The 16,711-nt window shown below is 37.8% G+C and overlaps 1 protein-coding gene across 4 annotated transcripts in view; it reads right to left on the bottom strand.

The window, feature by feature from the left end:
- Nucleotides 1-16,711, bottom strand: part of LOC133563447 (inactive serine protease PAMR1-like) — an 84,943-nt gene that overhangs the window by 37,377 nt on the left and 30,855 nt on the right. For all 4 annotated transcript variants that reach the window (XM_061917578.1, XM_061917577.1, XM_061917580.1 and 1 more), the window contains 3 exons: nt 10,681-10,857; nt 3,005-3,130; nt 2,401-2,515 (listed from right to left, as the gene is read on the bottom strand). In XM_061917578.1, coding sequence (XP_061773562.1) covers nt 2,401-2,515; nt 3,005-3,130; nt 10,681-10,857 — 418 coding nt within the window. The remainder of the gene's footprint in view (nt 1-2,400; nt 2,516-3,004; nt 3,131-10,680; nt 10,858-16,711) is intronic.

Consider the following 16,711-nt stretch of genomic DNA (forward strand, 5'->3'; position numbering starts at 1 on the left):
AGTTATTGAAAAAAAAAAAAAAAAGTTTTCCTAACTTTACGGTAGACTTGCCATCATTAATGACAGACGTAAAGTCAAGCAGACATTTGAGCCACCACCAGCTGTTAATCACTATTACAGATGGGCGGTGAATATTTGAAGGTGGGGTGTCATGCCAGATGAGGTTTCTACATTCAACTGCTCATTAATGGAGGATGTTATTGTCAGTGGCCGGATAGCTCAATGGATAATGACGCTTGCTTGCTAAACCAGGGGAGCACTGTTTAAATCCTAGCCGGAGTGAATAATAATATGTTTCATTATTATTATTTCATGTTGAGATTGTTATTTTTTTATCTTTTAGCTTTAGCATTAGGGCCTGATCTGCTAAGATCACCCTCCCAAAAAAAGTGGTAAACTTGTTAAAAAAAAAAAAAATGTGTGTACTATTAATGGGTGTGTTGTGGGTGATCTACTAAAACTGCATTGATAACGAGTGCAAAAGTGGTGTAGACTACCCTATTTTTAAATTTGTTTGTTTTGTATACTCCTGGCTGTCACCATGAAGACACTAATTTCCCTCCACATTTATAGCATCATATGGGCCAACCTGTGGCGTTTTGTCACTGTGTTGACATGCAGCAAACAAATATATTATGTACCACCTTTTTTGGGCTATATGGAAGCCCAGGGCCAACACAGATAGACAGACAACATTCACGTTTCAAATAGACTAAATATAGATGCAACACAGTCGCAGAACAGTTTTAGTCTCGCTAAATCACATTGAGAGCGCTAAATGATTATATTTTCATTTTCTCCCAGAATTGTGGGTGTTCTAATAATCTGCATAGAATTTGCAGATTGCGGATTTGCTGTCAAGTGTGCATGTGATTTAATACATGCAAAACGTTACTACAAACCCCGTTTCCATTTGAGTTGGGAGATTGTGTTAGATGTAAATATTAATGGAATACAATGATTTGCAAATCATTTTCAACCCATTTTTTTTCGCAAATAATCATTACTTTAGAATTTGATGCCAGCAACACGTGACAAAGAAGTATGGAAAGGTGGCAATAAATACAGATAAAGTTGAGGAATGCTCATCAAACACTTATATGGAACATCCCACAGGTGTGCAGGCTAATTGGGAACAGTTTGGTGACATGATTGGGTATAAAAGCAGCTTCCAATAAATGCTAAGTAATTCACAAACAAGGATGGGGTGAGGGTCACCACTTTGTAAGCAAATTGTCGAACAGTTTTAGAACAATCTATTGCAAGGAATTTAGGGATTTTACCATCCACGGTCCGTAAAATCATCAAAAAGTTCAGAGAATCTGGAGAAATCACTGCACGTAAGCAATGGTATTACAGACTTTTGATCCCTCAGGCCGTACTGCATCAAAAACCGACAGTGTGTAAAGGATATCACCACATGGGCTCAGGAATACTTCATAAAACCACTGTCAGTAACTACAGTTGGTCACTACACCTGTAAGTGCAAGTTAAAACTCTAATATGCAAAGCCAAACCCATTTATCAACAATATCCTGAAACGCCGCCGGCTTGCCTGGGCCCGAGCTCACCTAAGATGGACTGATGCAAAATGGAAAGGTGTTCTGTGGTCTGACGAGTCCACATTTCAAATTATATTTGGAAACAGAGGACGTGGTGTCCTCCAGAACAAAGAGGAAATTAACCATTCGGCTCAAAGTTCAAAAGCCAGCATCTGTGATGGTATGGGGGTGTAATAGTGCCTAAGGCATGGGTAACTTACACATCTGTGAAGACACCATTAATGCTGAAAGGTCCATACAGGTTTTGGAGCAACATATGTTGTCATCCAAGCAATATTATCATGGATGCCCCTGCTTATTTCAGCAAGACAAGTCCTACAACAACGTGGCTTCGTAAAAAAAAGTGTGTGGGTACTTTCCTGGCCCGCCTGCAGTCCAGACCTGTCTCCCATCGAAAATGTGTGGCGCATAATGAAGCGTTAAATACGACAGCGGAGACCCCGGACTGTTGAACAACTGAAGCTCTACATAAAACAAGAATGGGAAAGAATTCCACTTTCAAAGCTTCAACAATTACATTCCTCAGTTCCCAAAAGTTTAATGATTAGTGTTAAAAGAAAAGGTGATGTAACACATTGGTGAACATGTCCTTTCCCAACTACTTTGGCACATGTTGCAGCCATGAAATTCAAAGTTAATTATTTTTTGCAAAAAAAAAAAAAAAAAAAAGTTTATGCTTTTGAACATCAAATATCTTGTATTTGTAGTGCATTCAATTGAATATGGGTTGAAAAGGATTTGCAAATCATTGTATTCCGTTTATATTTACATCTAACACAATTTCCCAACTCATATGGAAACGGGGTTTGTAAATCAGCCCCTTCTAGTGCTATTTTACCTGAGTTCGATCGTAAAAGGCCGGTCCACCTGTATTGTCCACTCACAGCGAGCATTGTTTGGGTAGCTCTCCAACACCATGTGGCCCTGTCGTTTATGGATCACCCCACCGCACTCTGGCAGAACAGAAAGAGTCTGTTAGGAAGCATTAGGTGGTTCGCCTTTAACATTTTAGATCCTTTTAATTACACCCTAACTACTACAGCATGCTGGTCTATATTTATGTAACTGTTTATTTTTGCTCCCCAAAGAGACTCAGTTACATGTAAAAAAAAATCCATTTGTTTTTGTTTCCAATCGTTTAATGGGTATCCAGGTTATTGACTGACACTCTTTGTCAGCTCAATGTAGACAACCCCCGAGGCATGGCATTGGTCCAAGTCGGCACAGTCATTCAAAAAAATATTGGAAAGGAAAAGAAAGCACATTGACTACAGCTTACAGAAATACACATGCGTTAGAAATATACAATAAAGAGCAGTCCTGTCTAGTCTTTCAGCAGGAACTACTCAGATGACCCTCAGAAAACCCAGACAGTCCAGTTGCAATCAGTTCAATGCCCCAAGCAAAGACAAAGGGATCCTGAAGAAAATGACTTCACTCACTCATGCAATCTCCACCGGACCATCCAGGACGACACTCAGCACAGAATTGGCCCCTGACGAAGAAGTCATCCCTGGGACCCCACGTTCCATTGTTGCACCGCTTACAGTTCTCAAAAATGCTGCAACCTGATAGAAAACAACCACGACATTACACCATAAAAGACTCTAAAGAGTCGGCTTGGATAGAAAACTACATTCTGCTTATTAGAAGTTGTTGTATAACCTTGCTAGCTAACTGCATTGTTAACTATGCCACGTTAACTATGACTTAGATCCATCCATCTGCTTTTTGTTCACAATCTTTATGAGAGACAACAACATTTATGTTTTTTTGTCGTTTGTTTATATTTTTTTATTTGTAATACTTGGCTCATTCTACATGGCTAGCAAAGCAGCTAATGGGAGCAATCCATTCTGCCACTAAATCACTCTAAAAATGCATTCAAAAACCGCCGAAAATATTTTCTTTATCTTCTGTAACCTGTATAATAACCAAGCTGTTTGTTATCGTAAGAGCAAATACTGAGGAACTGTTTTTTTAGCGTAGTAATACATCGCCATGCGACGGCATGCTACAGTATTAGTCTTAAGTTAGCTTTTGCGTCAGCAGCTGAGTGGCTTTTGAGTTTGTACTGCGCAACACAATGCGATACAACACCAATCTGTACTGACTAAAACACATGGACAATCATATTACATTATCAGTAAAGTATCATCCCACATTTCATGTTTTGTTTGTTAACGACTAGCTCGACAGCGTATGTAATTGTACAAACAAGCATGATGTGCTGCATGTATTATGATCACTATTATAGTGACACGCTCGATGAACATTTGTCTGTTTGGTTCAGCTGGCTGAGGGAAAGTTTTTTCTTGTTGATTTTTGGTAAACACTACTGGCGACTTGTCCAGGGTGTACCCTGCCTTCCGCCCGATTGTAGCTGAGATAGGCGCCAGCGCCCCCCGCGACCCCGAAAGGGAATAAGCGGTAGAAAATGGATGGATGGACTACATTTTTGTCGGCATAGCTTGGCTCCATACTCCACATTTACACCATTAATTCACGCCGGTCCTGACTCTCTCGGATTTCGTCTGCTCCAGCGTTTCACCCTCTCTTCATGCTTGTTAAGATTCTATAACCAGCCGTTCATCCTCTGTATATTCAGGTTCAAAAAGATAAGGTACTGAATACTCATCTGTCCAAAAAATATCCATATTCATCGTCTATTACCAAGTCTGCCACCATTAGAAATACCTGTGTTTGTTTCTGGACGTAGGAAGACACATTTTTTGCCGGAAGTCGGAAGTGTGTTGCTATGAGCGCCGAAATAAATGCGCCCAGGAAGTCCCGGTAATGCTTAAAATGTCCAAAATACGGTAAATATTAAACATATTACATATTGTTCAGACGTGTCTGTTACTACATTATATATATACATATATATGTATATATATATATATATATATATATATATATATATATATACATATATATATATACATATATATATATATATATATATATATACATATATATATATATATATATATATATATATACATATATATATATATATATATATATATATATATATATATATATATATATATATATATATACATATATATATATATATATATATATATACATATATATACATATATATATATACATATATACATATATATATACATATATACATATATATATACATATATATATATATACATATATATATACATATATACATATATATATATACATATATACATATATATATATACATATATATATATATATATACATATATATATATATACATATATATATATACATATATATATATATACATACATATATATATATATATACATACATATATATATATATATATATATATATATACATACATATATATATATATATATATATATATATATATATACATATATATATATATATATATATATATATATATACATACATATATATATATATATATATATATATATATATATATATATATATATATATATATATATATATATATATATATATATATATATATATATATATATATATATATACTTGCAGTGATGGAGGGTTTTGAAGTTGTTTTAGAGGACTTTGAAGGCTACAATGTTGACTCCCATTAGCTGTATTGTGCATACATTTTTATCTTTAGAATTTGTATACTGTAGCCTTTAAATAGACCCCCTTTTAGACCAGTTGATCTGCCGTTTCTTTTTTGCTCTGCACCCTTTCCTTCGTGGAGAGATGGGCACAGATTTGGTGACCACAGGTGAGGCGCTGGCTGTCCAAAGTCGGGACCCAGGGTGGACCACTCATCCGTGCATCAGTTGGGGACGTCTCTGCCCTGCTGACCTGTCTCCACTAAAGATGATCTCGTGCTGGTCTAATTACAGACTGGAATCTCACACTATTATGTTACATCCACTATGGACTGGACTCTCACACTATTATGTTAGTTCCACTATGGACTGGACTCTCACACTATTATGTTAGTTCCACTATGGACTGGACTCCCACACTATTATGTCAGTTCCACTATGAACTGGACTCTTACACTATTATGTTAGTTCCACTATGGACTGGAATCTCACACTATTATGTTAGATCAACTATGGACTGGACTCTCACACTATTATGCTAGATCCACTCGACGTCCATTGCAACGGTCGTCCGGTCATCCCATTGGGTTGAGTTTTTTTCTTGGCCTGATATGGGATCTGAGCCGAGGATGTCTTTGTGGATTGTGCAGCCCTTTGAGACACTCGTGATTTATGGCTGCATGAATAAAATTTGATTGATTGATTGATTGAATCCTGAAAATAAAAAGACGTGTGTTATTGTCTCTCATAATGAACGTGAACGATAGGCAAAATTCCCCCAAAAGTGCTGTTGCCCCTTTAAGCTTTTAAAATGTTGCTGTTTTTTTTTCAGAATGCACTGTGGGCTAAAATCCCCCCCAAAAAACTAAACAAAAACAATAAACGCCACAATATACAAACGACCCTGATTGCACTTGGACATCATTCCTTGCTTCTTTAAAATAAACCTTGATAAATGTTTTACACTTACATCCCGCTGCTATTTAATGCTAAACCATTATGTTTTCCCGACACTCAAACGGCTGCTTAATCAATTGAGGGGCTAGAGGTCAAAATATCCCAGATTCTAATTTAAACAGCAAATGTGGACACACATGAGGATTTAAGACTATTAGTATTTTTGAGGGCTTTACTGTTAAAAAAAAACACAAGTTACCCATTACTAATTCCAAACATCTGTTTTCCTCTATAAAAGTGAGTGCATTAATGCAATGTCAAAAAAACTTGATATTCTGGAGGAAAATAGTGGAGAAAAACATGGAGAAAAAAAAACAACTTTAGCTATAAAGTGAAACAAGCGCCTGTATAAAATAATGTGTTTCTTCTGTGTTTATAAAATATAAACACATTGACTCCTATTCACCAGTAAAGAGTCATAAGTGAAGCGATGTTGTGATGTGTGGTTGCCTTGGAAGCAAATGAGATCAGACATAATGAAGTTGTTCTTCAGGTTTTCCATCACACTTATTCGTCTCTCTACGGGGTAAAGGGCAGGCAAGGAGGCAGACAGCTCTTGGGGATGAGCCAAGAACATGGCAGGCAGTCCTAAAAGACTGAACTCGATGTTGAAGCGGTCTACAATCACAAAGCTTCTCAGTCTCTCTTTTTTTTTTTTTTGCATTAAAACATGCCACTCACAAGTCAAACAGCTGGTCATGGTGCATTGACTCAGTCTGACTTATGTGAGTACACTATTAAGTTTAGCTTTTTTTTCAAAGTGTCTTAAATGACTAATGTTGTGCTACAGAATAGCCAAATTCACGTATCTCCAATGATAAACTGTTGAAAAATCAAATGTCCATTGTATTATGTTGTTTTTTTAGCCAGAGTTGGATAGTTGGCACTTTTGGATGCATTCTTTCAAGTACACTAAGAAAAATTATATATAGGACACACTTTCTAATCAATCAATCAATCAATCAATCAGTGAGGGATGTAGGAGGAACCTTTAAATTCCACAGAATAGAAATTGTTTATCTTACTCAGACTTTTTGGCCAAATGCACACAAGTGGGGCCTCGCACTGGGCGCCATTGAAGCTGGAACCACCACTCTGTTTCTGAAAGATAAACACCCAGTGGTGTGCCGTCAGGGCCAGCAAGGCCTTCTCTGCTGGCCTAACATAACCAGAAATCATGGTCATGATTAAAGATAAAAGTAATTTATTAATTACTTCCCCTAAATATCTAAACGTACTCGTATTCTCTTCATGTCATATTATACTCATTGCAATGCTGTTGTTTTTAGTTGAGAGATTGTATCCAATCAGAATTCAGCAAGCTTATGTGGCCATGCTGTACCAAATCTGCCCCGAGCCTTCAGAATCAACAGTTCAAAGATGATAGTGAATTGCGATAGCCAATCAGATCACGAGTTGTTGTGAGTAAAGTCTTCCAGCTGGCCTAACGCTGTGATTGGGAAGTGAGTATCCAATCAGAACCGGAACCATAGAAAGCATACTTACCAACCCTCCCGGATTTTCAGGGAGACTCCCGAAACTCAGCGCGTCTCCCGAAAACCTCCCGGGACAAATTTTCTCCCGAAAATCTCCCGCAATTCAGGCGCAATTCAGACCTGACTCAATGTTGTAACCCTCTTTAACAGGACAATACTGCCATCTACTGTACATAGAAGAGAATGTAAATATATTCTACATTTAAGTGCAGTCAAGGAACATGCATAAGGGAGTCTGTTCTGAAGCCCGCAGTAAAGAGACTTAACTTCATCACGTCGCTTGGTTATATTACACCTTCGACGAGCAAAATGAAGAAATACGCTTGCAAGTTCCAGAACGATTGGAAACAAGAATTTCAGTTTATCCAGGAAAGTTCGAAGGGGAAGGGGTATGTTGCCTGTAAATTTCGTAGAACAGACTTCTCCATTGAACACAGCGGCCGAACGGATATACTCAGCCATGAACGGTTAGCTAAGCACAAAGCGTCCGCACCGCAGCATCGTTCACAACCCAGTATTATGGCCCACCTCGCAAAATGGAGACGCGATGGTGTATCTTATGCTGAGACAAAGATGGCTATATGCTGATAGCTTGAAGCAACATCCCGTTCTCATTTGTGGATGTCTACAACAAATCCGTGAAGGATGTTCCCGGATTCGGAGATCGCTCGCCAATACGCAAATGGCAGAACAAAGGTTTCTCAAATAGTGAAAGGTAAGTGTTGTTGTTGGTTTTTTTAAGTAACCAGCAAGGACAGTACAGTTAGTAGAACAACTGTGTTTTTACTACTGTGTATTTGATAGATGCTGTCGTAAATTCAACTATTTCTTTTATTTTTATTTATATAATAAAACACATATATATAGCTAGAGTTCACTGAAAGTCAAGTATTTCATACATATATATATATATATATATATATATATATATATTTACATACATGTATATATATATATATATATATATGTATGAAATATATATAAAATACTCGAGTTGGTGAATTATACGCCACCCCTCTTAACCACGCACCCCGGGGTACATCACTGAAAAAAGGTTGAGAACCACTGATCTAAACAATGTCGTATTGAAAATGCAAATGTCAACTCTCAAAAATGATTGGTCTGTTTAGAATCGGGTTAAAAATGACTCAGATGTGAATGTAATGTTTTGAGAGCCCCTACTTTATAGTTGTTTGTAGTCCAATAATAAATGTATGCATTTTCCACATTAAACAGTTATGGTGACATGCTACTAGCACACTAGCCTATCTATCCATCCATCCATCCATTTTCTACCGCTTATTCCCTTTCGGGGTTGCGGGGGGCGCTGGCGCCTATCTCAGCTACAATCGGGCGGAATGCGGGGTACACCCTGGACAATTCGCCACCTCATCACAGGGCCAACACAGATAGACAGACAACATTCACACTCACATTCACACACTAGGGCCAATTTAGTGTTGCCAATCAACTTATCCCCAGGTGCATGTCTTTGGAAGTGGGAGGAAGCCGGAGTACCCGGAGCCTATCTAGTCTGTCTGCTAATTTTGTAAACTAAACTTACTCTCTTTACATCCTATTAAAGTCTAGGGTTGCAGTTGAGGGACATGACAATAATTAAGAGTCATTGCATTAGCAGCTGAGATAAGCTCCAGCACCCCCCGAGACCCCGAGAGGGACGATCGATACAAAATGAATGGATGCATTAATTGAAACAGCAGCACCTCTGCTGGTAGCAGCTAAGCACTGCATTTAGTTTTACCTCCATTGCTATAAGACACGGTTACTAAACAATTATTTCCACACGAAAAAATCACCTAAGCAATCAATCAATTATAGAAAAATTACACTTTTTATACAGTGGGGCAAAAAAGTATTTAGTCAGCCACCGATTGTGCAAGTTCTCTCACTTAAAATGATGACAGAGGTCTGTAATGTTCATCATAGGTACACTTCAACTGTGAGAGACAGAATGTGAAAAAAAATTCCAGGAATTCACATTGTAGGAATTTTAAAGAATTTATTTGTAAATTATGGTGAAAAATAAGTATTTGGTCAACCATTCAAAGCTCTCACTGATGGAAGGAGGTTTTGGCTCAAAATCTCACGATACATGGCCCCATTCATTCTTTCCTTAACACGGATCAATCGTCCTGTCCTCTTAGCAGAAAAACAGCCCCAAAGCATGATGTTTCCACCCCCATGCTTCACAGTAGGTGTGGTGTTCTTGGGATGCAACTCAGTATCATCCTCCAAACACGACAAGTTGAGTTTATACCAAAAAGTTATATTTTGGTTTCATCTGACCACATGACATTCTCCCCATCCTCTGCTGTATCATCCATGTATCCATTTTGGCATAAACTCAACTCGTCGTGTTTGGAGAAAGAAGAATACTGAGTTGCATCCCAAGAACACCATACCTACAGTGAAGCATGGGGAGTGGAAACAACTTATTTTGGGGCTGTTTTTCTGCTAAGGGGACAGGACGATTGATCCGTGTTAAGGATAGAATGAATGGGGCCATGTATTGTGAGATTTTGAGACAAAACCTCCTTCCATCAGTGAGAGCTTTGAATGGTTGACCAAATACTTATTTTCCACCATAATTTAGAAATAAATTCTTTACAATTCCTACAATGTGAATTCCTAGATTTTTTTTTTACATTCTGTCTCTCACAGTTGAAGTGTACCTATAATAAAAATTACAGACCTTTCTCATCATTTTAAGTGGGAGAACTTGCACAATCTGTGGCTGACTAAATACTTTTTTGCCCCACTGTACATGGCGTATACGAAGCATACCTTACACATTAGAACTGATTCAGTACCAATTCATGATACCTGGGAATCAATACTCAACGGTACCACTTTTACCAATTTTCGGTATTTTTGTGTTTGTGTGCTGATTGTGATAAGTGTGTCGCAGTGTTGTTATACTGTATCTTGTTTTTTTATTACATTTCTGAATCTCATTTGCAAGTATTATATGGTAGAATTCGCACTGTTAGAGTTTATTTGAATAGATACCCATTAGTACCGATTAAATTTGCCTACAAAAGTACCCAATACTCATTCCTAATGGCGTACCTGGATGGATGATGCAGGGGTCACACTCGTTGATGGCGTTGCGGCAGCAGGGCACAGAATAGCCCACCGAAGTCCCCTGCAGGGGGCATTTGCAGCGGATCACATCATACTCACAACAGCCCGAACACATAGCGTTCCACTCAGGACCGGGGCAGTCGTTGTACAAATACCTGTAATCTAAAAAAAGATAATATTTCAGACTGACACTGTAAAAATATTTATCTACGTAAAAATGTGTGCACAAATAGAGTGAAAGATTAGAGTGGGCGAATAGGAGGAAAGATGTGATATTTGTGTGAGCAGACTTGCTTTAATGTCCGCAGAGGGATGCTGTGTTTACTCATCCTGTGTTTGTGGGAGCGTCTGCCTACTGGTGCGTTGGTTATTTCTGCAGCCATATGGCCTCTAGCTCCTCTTTTAGAATCACAAGTCTCACAGCAGGTCGTCATCTCTGTGTTTGCATTCTGCTAAAACTTAATTAATCAAGCAACAGGCAGCAGTAGGAAAGTAAAAAAAACAAAAAAACAAAAACGGAGTCTGGTGAATTATAAAGCGCTTAATGTTTCATTTTATTCATGTTTAAATGGGTTGAATAGAAACACTCACACACACACACACTGAGCATTTTTGTGATATTATGCATTAGTGAACTTAGGTGCTGAAACTGAGAAGTGGAAATTCCTTGTGGCAAAAGAAGCGTTAACAGATGCAGCACTTTCAAACTTGGCAGAGAGTTCTGCCAGCACTTAGCTCATCATTTCAGTTCTGGACTTATATTCCTTTTCACATTAAAAACAGACATTATTTTTTATTTTTTTTATACAAAAGTAGATGCAAGCGGAAGATCTTTTTGGACTACCGTATTTTCCGCACCATAGGGCGCACCGGATTATAAGGCGCTCTGGGTCTAGTCAGGTTATGTTCATACAAAAGGTGCACCAGATTATAGGATTTATTAAAGGGGTCATATTATTATTTTTATTTTCTAAATTTAAAACACTTCCTTGTGGTCTACATAACATGTAATGGTGGTTCTTTGGTCAAAATGTTGCATGGATTTTGTTTTACAGATCATTTTCAAGCCGCTTTTTTACCGTCCCTTCAGCATACGCCGTTTTGTGGGCGGTCTTATATATGTGGCTCACCTTTGGCAGCGTCCTCTCCACGTCATCTTTGTTGTAGCGGTGAAGTGTGCAAGGACGGTAGTGGAAGAAGAGTCAAAAGGTGGAGCTAACTGTTTTAATGACATTCAGACCTTAATTGAATCAATAACGGAGCAGCATCTCCTCATCCGTGGCTCACTAGTGCAATAACAATGCTGGAGTTGTGTCCCATGAAAAAAGGTCTGACCCGAACTCTCTAATAACTAAAGTTCCTTGGGTAAATGATGCAAAGCAGTATGTTTTAGCGCTTTTATGGTGAGTTTACTGACAGATATAATTAAGAACTTTACACTACTTTATATTAGAAATGGCAACCGCGGAGGATGAAAATTCCCATAATAAGAAGATAGAAAAAAAAAGAAGCTTATCAACTACGACGTCGTCACAGACTACAAAGGCGGCTGCAAGCACATTTTTAGGACTTATGCAGATCCCAAATACAGATCAGCAGGTACCAGAAGGTAAGAACAGTTGATTTTCCGTAATATTGCAAAACAAAACACCAGAAACACCATAATAATACTCGTATGTTGAAGCACAGTACAAGTCATCAAGCGTTGCGGCTTCATAGCTTACCAAAGTCGTACTAAAACATTTTGATACATTTTTTAAAGCCGTTTTTAATGTTCTATATTTTCAATGGAACATATACAATTTTGGTGTTGTTTACTTGAGTCATATTGCAGTCTACACGTATCTCTTATGTGTGACTGCCATCTGGTTACACTTATTTCACCATGTACCAAATAAAATAGCTTAGAGGTTGGTAAGCACAACCATAATTATTCTGTACACTAGGCACACCAGGTTATAAGGTGCACTGTTGAGTTTTGAGAAAAAAAAAGGATTTTAAGTGCGCCATTGTCCAAAAAATATGGTAACTTAATGTCGGAGACACATCTCGGCATCGCCATAATGGCAGGATAGAAAGCAGGTGTCTCAATTACAGTGATAGAAAAATTACTTTAAAAAAGTTATTGACAACAGTTACCTGTTACATTTCCAAAAAAGGTAATTAAATTACAAACTGAATTATTCTTTAAAATATGTAATTTATGAGTGAGGAAAGTAAATAACGTGTTACTTTTTTTAACTTCCATATACATCTGGTGTATGCAGTTGAGAGATTTTTCAAGAAAGAAGAGTATGCGAGTGCAGCCCTTTAAAAGGCGGTGCCTATTGGCAAATGGAGCGTGACATTAGCAAGGGTGCACTCATTTCCACATTGGTAGTCTGTGGACTGGATGTAGATTATTGATGGTAGCGCCTGTGGAATGTTTTAACAAGGGTTGAAAATTAGCCTGTGGCTAAAAGTCTTAAGTACTTTGACATCAGTTACCTGCGGGTAACAATGTTTAATTGTACTGTCCCTGTCAAATAAATACATAAATGAATGAATAAAAACGAATAATTAACAAAGCGATTGACATCAATGACTAAGTTTACACTGTAGGCCAAAGTGGACCAAATTAAATTTTTTTGAGATCTGATTTTTTCCAATTGACAGTTTTATCAGATTCCAGTGTAAACGCGAACAGGCCCCAATGTAGCCTCAACGTCACTTGCATGCACACTTCGATAAAGTAAAAACAAAGGAAGTTGACTGGGAGGAAGTCGCTATTACTCCGAAATGAAATAAAAGTTGCAACACTTTAAAATGAGTAATTTTTACATGAAAATAAAGTAAAGTATTGTGATGTATGAATGAATGTATATAGTGTACTATATTTGGGAGGGATGTAATCTTTTTATAGCTGTTAAGTAGAGGAAACACGGACATCAGCGTGGATCGACAGCAGCTTTATTTTTTAACTCACATGTACGCAAATGCGCCACAATTCCAAATTCCATCCATCCATCCATTTTCAACTGCTTATTCCCTTCAGAGTAGCGGGGGGCGATGGACCCTATCTCAGATACAATAGGGCGGAAAGTGGGGTACACCCTGGACAAGTGGGGAATTAAATTCCGAAAAAAATTCTTGTGATGAAATATCAGCTTCTGCAGGCGACTGCGTCTTCTCGCTAGCTCGCTCGAAGCTGACGAAAAAGTCACAATTAGGTCCCACTGCGTTTAAAAATATCGGATTACAATCGCATTCTGGACAACCTCTGGGTGTGGCCGGAATCTGATGCCAAAAGGACTTTGGAGCGTTTGGACTGGCAAAAAAAATATCCGATCTGTGTCACTCGAGGGCAGAAAAAATCTGATTTGGTGCAAATAGTAGAGTCTCTCTTTGTCCGAAAACAGGATATTGTAAATGGTAAATGGGTTGTACTTGTATAGCACTTTCTACCCCTTTTTAAGGAGCCCAAAGCGCTTTGATAGTATTTCCACATTCGCCCATTCACACACACATTCACACACTGACAGCGGGACCTGCCATGCAAGGCGCTCACCCGGACCATTCAGGAGCAAGGGTGAAGTGTCTTGCCCAAGGACACAACGGATGTGACTAGGATGGTAGAAGGTGGGGATTGAACCAGTAACCCTCAGATTTGTCACTTTATTATTCCCCGTAGTAGTAGAGTGTGCGTGCATGAATTTGCTGTTTTTCTAAAGATGTCTTGTCAAAAGTAGCATGCCACATTACATCATACGTAACGGTAATGGTGTTGTAGCCTACATAAAAGTAATAATTAAAATTACGCGTTACTAGAAAATGTATTAACTGGTCATTTATCATGCTATTTGTCAGTTGCTCAGACTATGGGACAGAGGATGCTAGAACTTAATTTGACCACATTACCAAATATCTCAAAAGACGTCACAAAAATATATATTTTAAAACATGCAAGAGGTGATTAGAGCACCTTTATCAACCAATTCCGTCCGTGCATTGAAAATGTAATATCAGGTATGGAAGAAATGGCTTTTTATACTATAATATTGTGTACTTTTTTATCTGTGGTTATGGTTTTTGGCAGTTTTCGTTTATACTTTAAACCGACAGGGTGGCCAGATGGTCACTTCGTGGTTGGCGACTCAGTTTTTGACAGCTTTCTTTTTGTTGGATGCTTAAATGTCACCAGCATGTTTGGCAAACATACTCGCGGCGTGTCAGCAGGGTGCACTTTAGATTGATTTTAACCGATTTATGAAGCATATTTATGTATTGTCAGCTTGCACTGACCGGCTTTGAGCTCAGCGTCATTGGTTTTCACTGCTTTTCCTTTTTTATCTCGGATGACATGCTCTCAACGGCAAATGAGCACTGGCTCCCTGTCGGTTTAGTCTCTGTAAGGAAGCACCCGGGAAGACCATATGTATGCTCTCCGAATGATACGGCTTTGTCTTCTTGGCCTATTTAAAAGCAATTCACAGCAGAAAACAACTGTGACATTAAATTATTCAGTGTTTCCCATAAATTCCTTTACTAGCATCTGACAACAAGAAAATCATACATCATTTTGTTCAGTCTTTTGCAATACAGGAAGGTAACATGTTACCTTTCAGGAGAATATATGTGTTGCCATCTTGGCAATCAAGTCCCACAAAACATTACTTCAATCTTTTAAAGCAGACCTGGGCATTTATTTTGACTCTGTGGCCAAACTGAGAGAAAAATATGTGTCTGGGGGCGGGTGTGTATGTGAACATCTGCTGTACGGTATGTTGGCTTGGGTCCCCTTTTTTAGGAACTCTAATTCAAAAACAGACCATGATGTCTGAAAGAATGCTAAAAATGTTATGTACAACCACCTAAAAAAAACGGAAAATGAATGATACGTTTTTATTACTGAACGAAACTGAACCAAAATGTACATCAAAACAAAGAATGTGGGATTTACTTTATTAGCTATGAACGATAAAACATTATTGGTAACATGATTGTCGCTCATCTTTAACTTCTCAGACCACCCACTCGTTTGACATATTTTACAATCAAGCAAAACACAACAAAAATGCAACAACCCAGGCGAAATATATAAGTAAAAAACCCTACCTCCAATCTGATATAATATCTCTTTTCTGCAGAACATTGTATTGGCAGCTACAGTTTTGATGATACAGTTTTGAATATAATAATTGAATATAATGGACTGAATATAATAATTGCATATAATGGACTTTATTAAATGGGTTTATTTAATGTTTGGCGCAGCCAGACCGGAGCAGTAGGGAATAAAAGAAGAGGAAGTGGTGGGTACTTCAATTTCTCCATCAGTTTGGGAGTTTCAGGCTGTGAAAAGGTTGAAGACCCCTGCTCGAGAGTAAAAAAGCTAAACTTGGGATGTGAGGACGTTTTCATTTGTTCATGTCAAATTGTAAATATTCAGCTCATGTGTATTTGTCCTTTAGGCTTTTACACACAGTAGTTTTACAACTCAACTAGACTTAAAGTGTAAAGGGAAGGATATAGTCTAGAGCAGAGGTGTCAAATTTTTTTAATCAGGGGCCACAATGGCGAAAAATCAACTCCTAAGTGGGCCGGACTGGTAAAATCACGTCATGATAACTTAAAAATAAAGACAACTTCAGAATGTTTTATTTGCTTAAAAATGAAACGAGGACATTCTGAAAATGTACAAATCACAATGTAGTTGGGTTTTTTTTACACTTACATGTCACGGTTAACAGTATTCTATCTTTATTTGACGTTATTTATACTTTTTGAATAAATTATTTGATAATGTTCATCAGTCAACACATTTGTGTTAATTTTCAATCTATCAAAAACAAAATAATAACAAAATGAAATTACAGGTTGTTATTTACATAGTTTGGTCATTTTCCTCGACTGGTGCACTAACTTCATTTGTTTGTTTATTTTTTCTTACATATGTAACATAATCTACAAATGTCAGGACTTTGACTTGGATTCGTATTGCTTCTTCGATGCAGAGAATATTTGGGACGAGCCAGCG

Source organism: Nerophis ophidion, linkage group LG12 (genome assembly GCF_033978795.1).
Source record: "Nerophis ophidion isolate RoL-2023_Sa linkage group LG12, RoL_Noph_v1.0, whole genome shotgun sequence".
Lineage (NCBI taxonomy): Eukaryota > Metazoa > Chordata > Actinopteri > Syngnathiformes > Syngnathidae > Nerophis > Nerophis ophidion.